This window comes from Gymnoscopelus braueri (genome assembly GCF_963280865.1).
Source record: "Gymnoscopelus braueri genome assembly, chromosome: 16".
Classification (NCBI taxonomy): domain Eukaryota; kingdom Metazoa; phylum Chordata; class Actinopteri; order Myctophiformes; family Myctophidae; genus Gymnoscopelus; species Gymnoscopelus braueri.
The window spans coordinates 37,134,913-37,151,386 of NC_137616.1; the positions used below are offsets into that span (position 1 = coordinate 37,134,913).

A 16,474-nucleotide genomic window follows, 5' to 3' on the forward strand; every position below is an offset into this window, starting at 1 on the left:
AGATGTAACACTTTTCTCAACAATTTGACCAGTTATGGCCCGGACGGCTGGCATGGCGGTCCGGGCACAGCGTGTCGCGGGTTCGACTCCCGATCCCGACGGACTTTGCTGCGTGTCACTTCCATCTCTCTCTCCCCATTTCCTCTCAGACTACTGTATACTATCTAATAAAAGGCAGATAAAGCCAAAAACAATTATATAAAAAAAAAATCTTAATGTAACAAATTATTCCGTTATTATATTATGCAAAAACCCGTTATTGCGCTATCGCTCATGATTTTATTACATTATGAGCTTTTATGACATTTAGTTTATTATATTATGAACTGTTATTACGCCGTTATTACATTATGAGTTGCTACAAGGTGCTCTATATCACCAAGATGGCCGCCAGGGGAAAGGGGCGGGCAAGTTTCTGATAGTAATTTCTCCCCATTATGTTCAGTTGTGTGTGTTCAGAGATGTTATTAGTAATTGGAAATTAAAAATGTATGTTTCCTGCATTTTTGGGTGAGCGGGGAACATAGAACCTTTTTTATGTTAATGGAGAACATAGAACCTTTTTTGGGGTAAACGGGGAACATAGAACCTTTTTTTTAGGTAAAAGGGGAACATAGAACCCAGGGAACATAGAACCTTTTTTGGTAAGTGGGGAACATAGAACCTTATTTGCGGGGAACATAGAACCTGGGGAACATAGAACCTGGGGAACATAGGTACGGTCCCCTCCAGATCCAGGCCTTCTCAGAACCCTTCATTGGTTCCAGCTTCATGGCTGCAGTGATCCAGTGGTTTGCGCAGAGCTTGAGCACCTGGTCCCTCCTCATGATCAGCCTCACCCGCTTGGTGTCGTAATGCTGCAGGATCTTGAGGTCTCCGATGCCCCTCTCCTTCCACTGGCTCAGGTCTTTATCGTAGCGGTACATCTTGGCCCGGTGGCAGAACACCTCCTCCTCCTCTTCCTCCCCGGTGGATGTGTCTACCAGGTCAGGTAAGGGGACCACAGGTTTAAAGTACTGACCATCCCTGTCCTCATCCTGACTGACATCCTGTTCATCATCAGTGCCCACAGAGGCCCCGCTCTGGTTCAGTTTAGTAGGGGTCTTCGCTGGACTGATAATGGGTTGGAAACTAAAGTTGAAGCCACAGGTGGATTCCCCGAAGCGGAAGAGGTTCTTTCGAATGGGGCTGCTGGCGATGGGAGAGGCGTAAATGGACGTGTCAGCGGTGTCATCCAACACGTCCTCTCTGGGGTTGTAGTTATCCCACTCCAGGGTGGGGCCGGCATGGGGCTTGATGACAAGTGCCGAAACATCGGTAGCCGTTGAGATGTCTGCTTGGCCTTCCTCCTTCCCCATCTTTGTTTTGTCATCCTTCAGGAAGAATTTTAGGTCTTTCAGGCCTTTCAGTCCAAACTGGAAGTCTCCACTAGCCAGATCTCCAAAACCTAAGGTATTAGGCTTAACATTGAATAGTGGATTATCTGGGTCCGTGTCTTCCAACGATGGTGTGGAGATAGAAACACCAGTCTCCTTTTCTTTCTCTCTGTGCTGATCGGTAATGTTTTTAAGAAACATGGAAGCAGACCCTGATGCAGGTGTTGGATCTGCAGGTGTTGGATCCTCAGTTGCAGAAGTTTCCTTTCCAGTGTCCTGACTCTGAGTGCCAAACTTAAAGCCACCAGATGAAACGGGCAGTGAGAAGGAGAACCCTGAAGCACTACTAGCCCCAGATGGTTGAGCCTCAAACTTGAATGAAGAAGCAGAGTTGTTGTCTTTTCTTTGGCCAAACTTATAAAGGTAACAAGGTAAGGTAAAGTTCCAGAGGGTTTGACTGGATGCATTTTTACTTCCAAAGCTAAAGCTGAATGCAGAGCTGGAAGGAGCAGTGCTGCTGGCTGTGCTACTTGAATTGGGATTAGGAGTCTGACAGGACACGCACTGATTGGAAGACGCATCGTTCCTTACCAGACAAGTGTCACAGTCCCACTGTCCATCCTTCTTAGCAAAAATGGCTCCCAGGGAGGGGTTGGGACACGGGGTCTGACAGGAAACGCAATTAGAGGCTGAGGCATCATTTCTGACTATGCAGGTGTCACAGTGCCACTGTCCATCTTTCTTTGCAAAAGCAGCTCCAGAATTTGACCCAGATGATGTGGCTGATGGCTTTGGGACTGGCGGAGGTTCTATATTTGTTGTAGCTGAGGGATTAGGGCTTTGACATGAGGCACAATTGTTGGCAGAAGCTTCATTTCGTGCACAGCACGTGTCACAGTCCCACTGTCCTAGCTTCTTACCAAATTGTGCCCCGAATCCAGAGCCAAAAGCAGGACCAGTGGGTTTCGCTGCAGGAGCAGATGGGGCTGCCATTGAGTCTGTTTTAGCTGAGGGGTTGGGAGTTTGACAAGAAAGACAACTGTCCGCAGAGCCCTCATTCCTCACAGCACATGTGTCACAGTCCCATTGCCCTGGCTTTTTGACAAACTGAGCGAAGCCAGAGCCAAACGCAGCAGTTGACAGCTTGTTTGCAGTGTCCGCAGGTGTTGAAGTAGCAGCAGTTGTACCACATTTAAAAGAAGAGGGCACCGAAGCTCCGAAAGCTCCAAAACCTGTGGATCCAGTGCCTGAACTGGTGGGTTTCAATGAATCAGTCCCAAACTTGAAGGAGAAGCCCCCTTCTGAGGTTGACCCTTCAGCAAGGCCTTTGGTTTCATTGCCGTCTGGCTGTGATGAAGCATTAGGATTGTCACTCTGACAAGCAACACACTTTGTAGCCGTGGCATTATATCTCACACAGCAAACATTACATTCCCATTCTCCTTCTTTCAATTTGAAAAAAGAGAACCCGCCGTCATTTCTAGTGCCAAATGTTAAGATGCCAGGTTGGGTGGGGGGCTGCTCGGGGGCCGGAGGCATCTGCTCAGGTGGATACGTTTTGGTGGGAAGATCTGACGTCAGAAGACCCAGCAGGCTTTCACTGTGTTTGTTGGCTGAGCCTGAGAAGGTGAAGTTGAATTTGAACGAGGATGAGGGTGTGGACTGAGCCACTACTCCAGCTTCAAAACTCGGCACTTTGGGGACCTTGGATGGCGCCTGGGGGGCGAAAGCGATCTTTCCAAAATCCATGGCCTTCCCCTCAGCGCTTTTTGGTGGCTGTACAGGGACTACAGACGGCTTCGTGAAGTAACCAGGCTCAGGCAGTGGAGGAGCGTTGGTGGCGGGCTGTGGTGGAGGTGGCATGCGGCTCATACCATACATTGGGCCCTGTGAATAAGGAAAAATACATTTGAATTCACTAAACCAGAGCTAGGGCAAGAATAATAAAAGCCACCTGCTGGTGGCGCTATAACAGGCCAATGTGAAAAGGGTGGCATTTCTTCCTCGGCCTAGAGGGAATGTGCGTGTGAAATTTCACGGAAATCGCAAGCTTCATGATTTGAGGCATTTTGTTCAAAACGGACCAATCCTGCAAACCTTGGAAGCCAACCTTAGCCAATGAGGATTGAATATGGGAAATCGGACAGATCCGTGTTGATCACATGACTATAGAGATACTGTGTACCGATTTGCATGACGTTTGGATAAAATCTGTAAGAGTAATATAAAATAAAAATCACACCCAGTGTGAAGTGGGCGGTGTGGTCACAGTGGTCATCACAGTGATGGAAGTTCACTTAAAGGGTCTACACCATGAAAATCACTTTTTTCTAGTTTTTTTGTATTTTTTGGGGTCCCCAGTGTCTCTTGTACCCCAAAAAATGTTTTTTTTTTAATTCAGTCATTCCTTCTCATTTCATGGATTTCCAGAATGGGCGTGTCTGAACAGGCGATCTCAGATTGGAAATGTTTCTGATGTCACAAACATTAATGATGGCAAACCCAATGTTAAATGAAAAGTGCCCGAATCGCTCCGAAACTTTTTCTACCCCCCCTAAGTGGGGGTCTACGAACAAATACTTCGGGCTCGGATTTTGGCTCCGCCCCCCGGAAGTGGGTGAAACAGGCACCTCGAACACTTGAGAAGTGTTTGAGGTGGAATTGTTCAAAAATGTTCAAAGTTTTTTTTTTTCGATTTTGTATTTTTCTTAGATGCTTCTTTTTATGCAGAATTTTTTTTTATTAACAGACAGAATTGCTCAGTAGCCCCCCCCTGCCCAAGAGGACGTTTTGGTATTGCAGCTGAAAGTGCTGTATAAGCCAGAGACAATTGACTTGGGATGAGTATATCTGAGTGATGATTTAGGCTCAAACCTTTTGAAAAAGGTTTGAGGGACATACACCATATGATATTAAATATAAAATAAAAAAAATAATTCATGGTGTAGATCCTTTAAAGAAAAGTAATATTGTGGACCAACCATTGTACACCCCTAACTTTAAAAAAACCCATCAATGTGTTTTTTTTTAAGTGCATAGTCCTATTTATAGGGCTATGCACATGTGTCATGTGTTCACTAGCCAATCACAGTCCTGAATAGTCCTGAATTGGCCACCATGGTGTACAATGGTGGCCAATCACGGTGCAGGGTTAGGGGGGTACAATGGTGGCCAATCACAGCGCAGGGTTGTGGGGGTACAATAGGTGGGGGGGGTACAATGGTGGCCAATCACAGTGCAGCGAATGTTGATGTCCAAACCTCACATATAGGGGCGGTTTCACCGCCCAAAAATGGGTTTTGCACAAATCTGCCTCCTGGTGGCGCTATAACAGGCCCATGTGGAAAAAAATTGGTTCTGAATTGGCATCGAGGGAGTGTGTGTGCACAGTTTCTCAGCGACCGGGCCAACGGTGCCGGAGATTAGCTGGTAACGGACGGACAGGACACACGAACGGACGGACAGGGTGCAAAACATACTCTCTCGCCATGCCTTTCGGCCTGGCGGAGACAAAAAGTCCTGGGGATTTGTTTACATTGTGGTCCTATGTATTCAATTAATCAACAGAGCATAGAATATTAACATACAGTCACCAACAAATACAATTTTGAATTAATATCTAACTGTAGTTTCAGGACAGTTTTGAAAGAAACCAGTGTTACACATCCTAATGGATGATGTCAGGGCATTCCACATTTTGGAGGCAGAGTAGTAGAATGAGAATCAAAATTTGGTACTGGATCGTGTTCGCGATACATGGCGTTTTGATTTTAAGAAATAGGCCCCTCCCACTAAATAAATAGGCCCCTCCCACAAATGTAATGGGCCAATTACATTGTCAAATCACTCCTGAGATCACTCGCATTTCATTTTGAGAGGTTTGATCCCCCCAAAAATCTTGTTATTGCATCAAACGGTTACATTTTGCGCATTTGTGGCACCCCCTATGGATCAAAGTGGAAATGCTTTTGGTGATTTGTTGAGTAAACCACCCTTGACATGAGATCTAAATTTGGGATTGACTGGACATTTCGTTCGTGATTTTTGGCAATATTTGTAAAATAGGCCCCTCCCACGCACATGATCCCAATGAAGCCAGTCAATTTGACATATGGCACGAGTGTGTGCCGCAAAAACTGTGGGAGGAGTAGCGCTGCAAAATAAAGTTTATCTATAAAGAATAATATTTAACTTTCATAAAGAAAATGCAGTGCTTTACATCAACAAAATCACAAGCACAGTGCTTCACATAAGAATGTATATGAAATGAACATGAAAACCGAGTGCATACAAATGCATAATGCATAACATACAGAAATGGCCCTCGAAGGGTTAAGATTATTATTATTATTATTATTATTATTATTATTATTTTACAATCACTGTACTGCATCCAACACAGTTTCTGGTTGATAGTGGACAGTATTGAACCTTTTGTGTGGAAATTTTGCAAGAAAACATGTTTAAATCCTTTTTAACATGGGCGTCAATGGGAAATTGAAACCTTTTTCAGCATTTTTCAAATATGTTCCACCACTGGGATTTCTTAGGACTTTTGATATGTTATTACTATCATATTTATGAAACAAAAAAAGTTGAAAGAGTTTCTGTTGCAATTTGTCCTAGGTTAACCCCTTACTTTCCATAGATTGCCTGGACTAAATGGTGAGTAAATCAAGCAGGCATGTCATGTCAGCTGTATCAACTCAATGAAAGCCAATGGAAGCTTAATCGAAAAATAGGTTCAGACCAGAGCAGACATTGCAGACAGACTGAATTCTTACTTTGCTTACTTTTTATTGCTCCTGTAATGCTCTGTATATAGATATATAATAAAAAAAGAATACAAAATAAATAAATAATAATAATATATATATTTTTAAATTATTGGTGGCTTTGGATAAAACATTGGTGGCTATAGTCACCGAAGCCCCTGCGTAAAGCCGCCCATGATGCAAACTCCACACAGAAAGGCCCTTTCATGAACACCACCTAGGGTATGGGCACTGATGACGGAGAGGAAAGAGCACGCGCCCACAGCGTCCACAGCGTCCCCGGCAGGAATCAAACCCAGGACCTTCTAGCTGTGAGGCGCTACCGACTACGCCACCGTGCCCCCCAGATTAATTATGTTTTGGCAGTGTTTAAACAACTAAAACTACACAAGCTACATCTAAATCTACACCAATTACACCTAAAACTACACCAACTACATCTAAAACTATTCCAGCTAAACCTAAAAATACTTCAGCTACACCTAAAAATGCTCCAGCTACACAAAAAAAATAACTTAAAAAGTAGCTTCAGGTACATCTAAAACTACACCAGCTAAATCAAACCACACCAGCTATATCTAAAACTACGACAGCTACACCTAAAGCTACACCCTCACATATACAGTACATGAAGGGTTAGAGTGAAGGAGATACTTACGTTGAATTTTAGGGTGGTGCCAGGTTGTTGGGTGAAGTATATGGAGGTTCCACCAAGGCTGGAGATGGAGTTGATGTTTCCCAACAGACCTCCACTACTGGAGGTGGTGGTGTTTCCTAACAGACCTCCACTACTACTGGTGGTGTTGGTGTTTCCTAACAAACCTCCACTACTACTACTGGTGGTGTTGGTGTTTCCTAACAAACCTCCACTACTGGAGGAGGTGGTGGTGTTTCCTAACAGACCTCCACTACTACTGGTGGTGATGGTGTTTCCTAACAGACCTCCACTACTGGAGGTGGTGGTGGTGTTTCCTAACAGACCCAGACCTCCACTACTACTGGTGGTGTTGGTGTTTCCTAACAGACCTCCACTACTACTGGTGGTGTTGGTGTTTCCTAACAGACCTCCACTACTACTGGTGGTGTTGGTGTTTCCTAACAGACCTCCACTACTGGAGGTGGTGGTGGTGGTGTTTCCTAACAAACCTACACTACTGGAGGTGGTGTTGGTGTTTCCTAACAGACCTCCACTACTACTGGTGGTGTTGGTGTTTCCTAACAGACCTCCACTACTGAAGGTGGTGTTGGTGTTTCCTAACAGACCTCCACTACTGGAGGTGGTGGTGGTGTTTCCTAACAGACCTCCACTACTACTGGTGGTGTTGGTGTTTCCTAACAGACCTCCACTACTGAAGGTGGTGTTGGTGTTTCCTAACAAACCTCCACTACTAGTGGTGGTGTTGGTGTTTCCAAACAAACCTCCACTACTGGAGGTGGTGTTGGTGTTTCCTAACAGACCTCCACTACTGGAGGTGGTGTAAGGTGTTGGTGCTTCCAAACAAACCTCCACTACTGCAGGTGGTGTTGGTGTTTTTGATTGATTGAATATTTTATTAGGCAAAAAAATTAAAACAGCACAGTTACATTTAAAAATACTTTGTCTAACAGGTCCGTTAATAAAAGTCCTTGCGGACTTGTTTCCAATGAGGGCCTTGGTATTCAATTCATAGACATATATAGTGGCACCACAGTTCGAATATCATTACAAAAAAACAACAATTTTTTTAAATAAAAAATAACACTATGTACAACAAAAAAAAAAAAAAAAAGGGGGGGGAAACGATATGTACAAGAACAGGGGGGGGGTCGGCTGTCTAACGGGAAAATGGTACTACCTCCTCTTTTGGCCTCCTGAAAGGTGATTTTTTAAGGCTCTTTTAAATGAGCCCAGCGAACTGCATTTTTTGAGGGATGGGGTTAGACTATTCCAATCCTGGGGGGCAGTGCTGTAGAAGGAGAATTTGCCCATGTTTGTTTTATGGGTGGGTGGTACCAAATTGTTGTTAACGCTCCCTCTGGTATTGTGCCTGTGGGTGTCGCTAACCTTTTGGAGGTATTTACTCAGATATGCGGGAATAGGGGGCATATCGGGCAAATTTGCATTTACAATTTTGAAGGCCAGTCCCATTTTTAGTTGTTTAACCCTGTCTTCCACCCTGAGCCAGCCTAGGCTGGCAAAATGGGTGGGAGAAAGGTGGGTCATGGGCCCCAATCCGAGGAGTAGCCGAATCAGTTTGTTTTGGGAGGTTTGAAGCTTAAACTTCAGTGACACTGAGGTGTACCAGGAGGTGCAAGCAGAGTCAAAAAGTGGTTGAATCAGGGCCCCTGTTTCCAAACAAACCTCCACTACTGGAGGTGGTGTTGGTGTTTCCAAACAAACCTCCACTACTGGAGGTGGTGTTGGTGTTTCCTAACAGACCTCCACTACTGGAGGTGGTGTAAGGTGTTGGTGCTTCCAAACAAACCTCCACTACTGCAGGTGGTGTTGGTGTTTTTGATTGATTGAATATTTTATTAGGCAAAAAATTTAAAACAGCACAGTTACATTTAAAAATACTTTGTCTAACAGGTCCGTTAATAAAAGTCCTTGCGGACTTGTTTCCAATGAGGGCCTTGGTATTCAATTCATAGACATATATAGTGGCACCACAGTTCGAATATCATTACAAAAAAACAAAAACATTTTTTAAATAAAAAATAACACTATGTACAACAAAAAAAAAAAAAAAAAAGGGGGGGGGAAAGATATGTACAAGAACAGGGGGGGGGTCGGCTGTCTAACGGGAAAATGGTACTACCTCCTCTTTTGGCCTCCTGAAAGGTGATTTTTTAAGGCTCTTTTAAATGAGCCCAGCGAACTGCATTTTTTGAGGGATGGGGTTAGACTATTCCAATCCTGGGGGGCAGTGCTGTAGAAGGAGAATTTGCCCATGTTTGTTTTATGGGTGGGTGGTACCAAATTGTTGTTAACGCTCCCTCTGGTATTGTGCCTGTGGGTGTCGCTAACCTTTTGGAGGTATTTACTCAGATATGCGGGAATAGGGGGCATATCGGGCAAATTTGCATTTACAATTTTGAAGGCCAGTCCCATTTTTAGTTGTTTAACCCTGTCTTCCACCCTGAGCCAGCCTAGGCTGGCAAAATGGGTGGGAGAAAGGTGGGTCATGGGCTCCAATCCGAGGAGTAGCCGAATCAGTTTGTTTTGGGAGGTTTGAAGCTTAAACTTCAGTGACACTGAGGTGTACCAGGAGGTGCAAGCCTGCAAGTCAAAAAGTGGTTGAATCAGGGCCCCTGTTTCCAAACAAACCTCCACTACTGGAGGTGGTGTTGGTGTTTCCAAACAAACCTCCACTACTGGAGGTGGTGGTGGTGTTTCCAAACAAACCTCCACTACTGGAGGTGGTGTTTTTTCCAAACAAACCACTAAATCCACTACTGGTGGTGGTGCTGGTGTTTCCTAACAGACCTCCAATATTGGAGGTGGTGTTGGTGTTTCCAAACAAACCTCCACTACTGGTGGTGGTAGTCTTTCCAAACAAACCTCCACTACTGAAGGTGGTGTTGGTGTTTCCAAACAGCCCTCCACTGTTGTTGGTCTTTCCTAACAGACCTCCACTACTGGAGATGGTGTTGGTCTTTCCAAACAAACCTCCACTACTGGAGATGGTGTTGGTGTTTCCAAACAAACCTCCACTACTGGAGATGGTGTTGGTCTTTCCAAACAAACCTCCACTACTGGAGGTGGTGTTGGTCTTTCCAAACAAACCTCCACTACTGGAGATGGTGTTGGTGTTTCCAAACAAACCTCCACTACTGGTGGTGGTAGTCTTTCCAAACAAACCTCCACTACTGGAGGTGGTGTTGGTGTTTCCAAACAGACCTCCACTACTGGAGATGGTGGTGGTGTTTCCAAACAAACCTCCACTACTGGAGGTGGTGGTGTTGGTGTTTCCAAACAAACCTCCACTACTGGAGGTGGTGTTGGTGTTTCCAAACAAACCTCCACTACTGGAGGTGGTGTTTGTGTTTCCAAACAGACCTCCACTACTGGAGGTGGTGTTGGTGTTTCCAAAAAGACCTCCACTACTGGAGGTGGTGGTGGTGGTCTTTCCAAACAAACCTCCGCTACTGGAGGTGGTGGTGTTGGTGTTTCCAAACAGACCTCCGCTACTGGTGTTGTTGGTGTTTCCAAACAGACCTCCGCGACTGGTGCTGTTACCAAAGACTGAAAATATACATTAATACATAATACTACTATTACTGGTACACAATAGTACACAATACTACATAACTGGTGCACAATAACAAACTTTACTAAACCACTGGCACTAGTAGAATCAGAATCACATCACAGTAAAGTTATTAATGAATCTAACATGGTTAAAATGGAGTGTGAAGTTACAATGGATTGTATAGGAAAGGGGCGTGTCTGATATATCAAATATTTGTCTTTACATTTTTATCCCACTATTTTGTAACCCCATTTTTATACCCAGTGCCAATTATCTATGTAATCCTGGGCACTACCTTCCCTCTGCCAACCTAGGGAGGCCAGGGCCGAGCTCATGCTTCCTTCAATGCATGAGAGCCAACTGACCTTCTTGTCACCTGACAGGGGAGAGTTTCCCTGGTTGGACGTAGTGCGTGGAAGGAACACGTTATTCCAACCAGTTCCTTTCCCCTCCATCAGGCGCCCCAGCTGGCCAGGGGGAGGCAGTATAGTGACCAGGATTACTGCATGTTTTTGTGAGGGTACCTACCCTAGGGAACACGGGGAGAACATGCAAACTCAACACAGAGAGGCCCTTTCGCCAACCCCACCTAGGGTATGGGCACTGATGACGCGGAGGAGAGAACATCAAATATCTAAATGCTGAATCAAGCGACTTAAAAACTGCCTGGGGTGCTCTCAAAAGCCCATAGACGTTAAGCCATTTAGATCTGGAACCCCATTACGTAACTATACCTTTCAAGCCGGGAACCCCTTTTGGGGTTCTTGTTGTTCTATGTAACAAATATTTGTTTTTCCGAAAACTTAGGTCAGGATTTAGAAAGCGTTGTTAGAATCGGCCTCAGGTCTAATGCCAAGTTTTTCTGAATGTTTGTCTATTTTTGCCTATTATGACATTCCCAGAATAGGGATGCTAAGGTAGTTAGTAGTTAAAATCCTTTGGTTTTACCGCCAACATGCCCATGTGTGTAGCATCAGTCTACTCTATTTCAAATATCCCTTTGGCAGCAAAGAAATTTCCTTCTGACTTTCCAAATACACTGTTTACTACAATGGCTGGTTGACAAAAAAAACATGGAAAATATTAATCTCACCTCTCTCTGATATCTCTGGCCAAGTTGTCTTCAGGATGTTGTTTAGTTTGTCTCTCAGACCAGACACAGCATCACTCACACCCGTGAAGGAACGTAGAGGATGGACAACAACACTGAGTAAGACTGGAGATCCATTAGAACTGTTGAGAGACTGGTAACTCTGGACAGAGAAAAGCAGAGACACCAGTAGACAGGGATGGAAGAACAAAATACGAGATCAATAGATTAGTGCTTTGATTAAAACTGGTAATGTTGTTTCTCAGCTAGTTAATACACAAAGAACAGACCTAGTGTCAATAATATGGGTCTGAATGTGTCTTGTGACCTTTTGTTTCATGTCAATTGCTCAGTTGTGCAGTTGAGAAAAATATTTAATACATTTTTCAAAACAAATCTTCATGATTAGTCAATTTATCAGAAGACATGATGTTGGAAGAGTGAAAGCTGTCTGTGGAATGGAACCTGAATGAAATAGATGATGTCATCAGTGTTGGACAGCTCCTCCAGCTCAGCATGTCTCCTCTCCAACTTAGCTATCTCCTCCTCCAGCTGCCTCAGGAGTCCCTCAGCCTGAGCCACTGCAGTCTTCTCCTGGTCCCATATCAGTTTTTTAACCTCACTGCGCCTTCTCATAATGGAGACAATCATCTCAGAGAAGATCTTGTCACTGGCCTCGACGGCTTCTTTTGCAGAAGTCTAGTTAACACAACAAGACACGGACATATGCACCCATCCACGCGTGCGCACGCACACACACACACACACACACACACACACACACACGCACACGCACACGCACACGCACACGCACACACACACACACACACATTATATAAAAAACAATACAAGAAATATCACTAGTATCACATGACTACTGGCATGATCTGTATTATATCTGTTTAATTTTTCCAAAAAACTAATTGGCTGAATCCAAGGTGTAGCTAGGAGGGGAACAAGAGGCACACCACCTATGCAGAAACACATCGGCAGGACAGCTAGCCACACTGTAGTCCCTGATGCTAGACAGGAGGGAGTGGAGGGCTGCGATCCAGGGGTCCCGAGTTTGTGTTGGCTAGTTCACACTCTTACATCGCATCGCATAGTTGTTGTTTTTTTGGTCATCTGAAAATATTTTATCCATGCTAATAATTCCTGAAGCACATGGCTAGCCTTATTTTATAGGTTGCTGCTATGCCTACTTTTGTTGCAATCCAGTCAATAGCAGTCATTCTGAATGTCTCTGTTATTAGTTTATGTGCAAGAATGTGTGGGGACAGAATTTAGTCTCATTTAGCATCACCATCTTATCTCTATCCACAGTAAATAACACAATATCAGGGTCAAACTAGTAACATATCACCAGCTCACCTTCAGGATCTCTATGGCCTGTCTCAGGTCTGTCAGTTCTTTCTTTCTCTCCTGGATCTTCAGGTGGGCATTTTGCTGACTCAACACCAGCTGTTTCTGCAATAAATGAACATTGGAAGAGACCGTTTGGTTTCCACACATAATATGAATACAGTGACAATAACTTCTCTTTTTTTTTTTTTTTTTGCAGTGACAAGAAATATAATTTGTCACATAATTCCCCTATGTTTTTCATTGTAGATCAAGGCCTAAGTCAGGCTGAGATTTATCTTGGGTTTATACAGAAGGCAATCAACTAACTAATTAATTAATTTACCCCAATAAAGGACAACCTGATTTCTGCTTTGAATTAATGCTTCATGATCATTTCCTGAAACATGAACTAATAATAATAATAATACCTGGAATTTATATAGCGCTTTTCTGAGTACTCAAAGACGCTTTACAATGCTAAACTAAGTAGAACACAATCAAAACAAAACAACTTTAATAAGAAAAAACAGAGAATAAAAAGTTAAAAAGGCTGCAGAGGGCCAGGGAATAAAACAAAAGTTGAGACTAGGGTGGTAGGAGATCAGCTAGGTGGGAAAAGCAGTTCTGAAGAGGTGGGTTTTGAGGGAGGTTTTGAACACGGCAAGGGTGGGGGCGGTTTTGATGTGAGGTGGGAGTGGGTTCCAGAGGGTGGGTGCTGCAACGGAGAATGCCCTATCACCCCAGGTGCGCTTCGTTTTTTTGGTGGGGAATTTGAGGAGGTTGGCATCGCTGGATCTGAGGGAACGGGTGTGGACGTGGTTGTGAAGGAGGTCGGAAATGTATTGGGGTGCCTGGTGGTTGAGGGCTTTGTAGGGAGCCAGTGGAGGTCACGGAGGACTGGTGTGATGTGGTCTCTGGAGCGGGTGTGAGTGAGCAGGCGGGCGGCTGAGTTCTGTACATATTGAAGTTTATTGAGGGTTTTGGCGGTGATACCGTGGAGGATGCTGTTGCAGTAGTCTAACCGGGATGAGATGAAGGCATGAATGAGGGTTTCGGCAGCGGAAGATGTCAGGGAGGGACGGAGACGGGCAATGTTCCGGAGGTGAAAAAAGGCTATTTTGGTGATGTTTTTTACATGCGGGAGAAATGACAGGGTGGGGTCAAAAATTACACCAAGGTTGCGGATGTGGGGGGAGGTTTTAATGAGGGAGCCGTCGATATTGAGTGAGAAGTCCTGGGTGGAGCGAGTGAGGGAGTCGGGCCGATGATGATTATTTCAGATTTATTGCAGTTGAGTTTTAAAAAGTTGTTTTGCGTCCAGGTTTTGAGTTCTGTGAGGCATGCGGTGATGGTGGAATGGGTGGCTGCGGTGATGGTTTTGGTGGAAAGGTAGATTTGTGTGTCGTCAGCGTAGCAGTGGAATTGAAGTCCGTGGTTGCGTAGTATCTGTCCGAGGGGAAGGATGTAGATGGTGAAGAGTAGGGGACCGAGCACTGAGCCCTGGGGGACTCCGTGAGTGACTGGGGCAGTGGGGGAGGTGCAGTAACTAATATCTTGTCAAACAAGTGATTGCGGTCCTACCTGTTTCTCAGTCCTCTCTGCTGCAGCTGGCACGGTATTGTGGCCCTTATGTTCATCCATGATGCAAAGATAGCAGATACACTGCTGGTCTGTGCGACAGTACACATCCATCAGCCTGTTATGACTGGAGCACATCTTCTCCTGCAGTCGGGCCGTGGCCGGGACCAGCTTGTGCTTCTTCAGCGCAGGAACATTGTGGTGAGGCTGGAGGTGAGTCTCACAACAAGAAACCAGACACACCAGACAAGACATAAGGGCTTTGTGGCATGTGGTTCCAGTGCAGAAATCACAGACCACATCTGCTGGGTCGGCGTGGACCGGAGCAGCAGAGGGAGAACACTGCTGACCTTCTGGATTCCTCACTTTCTCCACAATCTGGAAGTCAAAAGTAATGGAGAGGATGTCACTCACTGATGACAAAGAAACTACAGGCAGCTTGAGGTTAATGATTCAGTGGTCGACTCTGCTAGGACCATAGGAATAAGCAGTGCCAGTGACTGAGCTTTGAACTTTATACTGTTGATTGTTCTGTTCTTGTATTGTACTGTTATTCATATAGTATATATTCATACCCCTTTAAATGATTATTTTCTTTCACTGATACTTAATACTCACATGCTTCCAATCAATATATTTAAACAATACCTCACAGTACATTTTCAAATCCAGAATTAGTTAATTAGTCAGTGCACTTTACTTTGATGAAGGAGCACCATTAAAACACCAAACATAAATAATTGGTACGTACAGCCACATTTACACACACACACACACACACACACACACACACACACACACACACACACACACACACACACACACACACACACCACCAAAATACCACCTAGTGCTATTACCACCACCAATATTATCTTGCTCATTTTAATTCCCTCACCTCAGCCATCATATTGTTCTTCTTCAGAACGGGCCTGGGACTGAAGTTCTCTCTGCACTGAGGACAGCTGTATTCTCTGTTCTGGTCCCAGTAACCCTCAATACAGCTTCTACAGTAGTTGTGACCACAAGGTAGAGTCACTGGTTCCTTTAAAAGTTCTAGGCAGATAGAACAGCATAACTGATCTCGGTCCAGAATAACTCCTTGCTGTTGTTCTGCCATTTTACTGATCACACCGCTCTCACACCACTCAAACTGACAATGACAACAACAATAAGTTTCGTTTTCTCTTTACAGACATGCGTCAATGCCATAGCCGCGCCCGTTCTGGCGGAACGTTCTCAATGGGCGGTAGTGACGGGGCGCATCTGGTGAAAGTCGGTATTACACTCAATGCTAACAGGAAGTAAACCAGGGAGAAAAATGGCGTTCGGCCACAGACGGGATTAAAACACTTATTTATTGAAGAATATGGACTAATACATTGCACAAAGACTCCGGACCGCTACTTAACATTTGGGCCAACCGGGTAAGCACCGTATATATTGTTTTGGTACATATACGGAGAATTACGGGCTTTAAGGCTATATCTAGTATGAAAGCAAAAGTCAGACAGACAGACAGACAGACAGACAGACAGACAGACAGACAGACAGACAGACAGACAGACAGACAGACAGACAGACAGACAGACAGACAGACAGACAGACAGACAGACAGACAGACACAGCTAGTTAGATAGATAGATAGATAGAAATAAATAATTTAAGTGAAACAATATATTTCCCATGGGGAATATTGGCCCAAATTAAGTTTAATTTCACATTCAGGTCAGGTGTATAATAATTTGTGTTAAATAATGTCTAAGATTCCACTCAAACGTTCTGCTTTTCATAAACAAATGCTCTTAATTTGTTCATTAATGTATAAGCACAACTTTTTTTTTATCTACATAAATATCCCATAGGCCTACAGAACAATGATGACATACTTAAATAAATATCTTCTCAGATATGAAGAATTCCTCAATTTATATGAATTGAATAAATGAAAATGGTGATAAAAATTTAAGGGCACATCAGCACTTCCATGACAATAACAACACACACAATATCACAGAGGATAAAAACACAATAAATCCCTAAGGCTTGTCTATTATGGTCTATTCTATCTATAAGTTA

At 44.2% G+C, this 16,474-nt stretch overlaps 1 protein-coding gene across 1 annotated transcript; it reads right to left on the reverse strand.

Annotated features, from left to right (window-relative positions):
- Positions 1–7,815: 7,815 nt before the first annotated feature.
- On the reverse strand, positions 7,816–15,537 carry LOC308103966 (uncharacterized protein). The gene is made up of 6 exons (XM_080454201.1): positions 15,294–15,537; positions 14,399–14,773; positions 12,845–12,940; positions 11,939–12,172; positions 11,477–11,636; positions 7,816–10,376 (listed from the first exon to the last, which is right to left on the reverse strand). Exons 1-6 carry the CDS (start codon positions 15,513–15,515, stop codon positions 9,418–9,420), a joined length of 2,046 nt encoding a protein of 681 aa, XP_080310327.1. The 5' UTR covers positions 15,516–15,537; the 3' UTR covers positions 7,816–9,417.
- Positions 15,538–16,474: the final 937 nt, after the last annotated feature.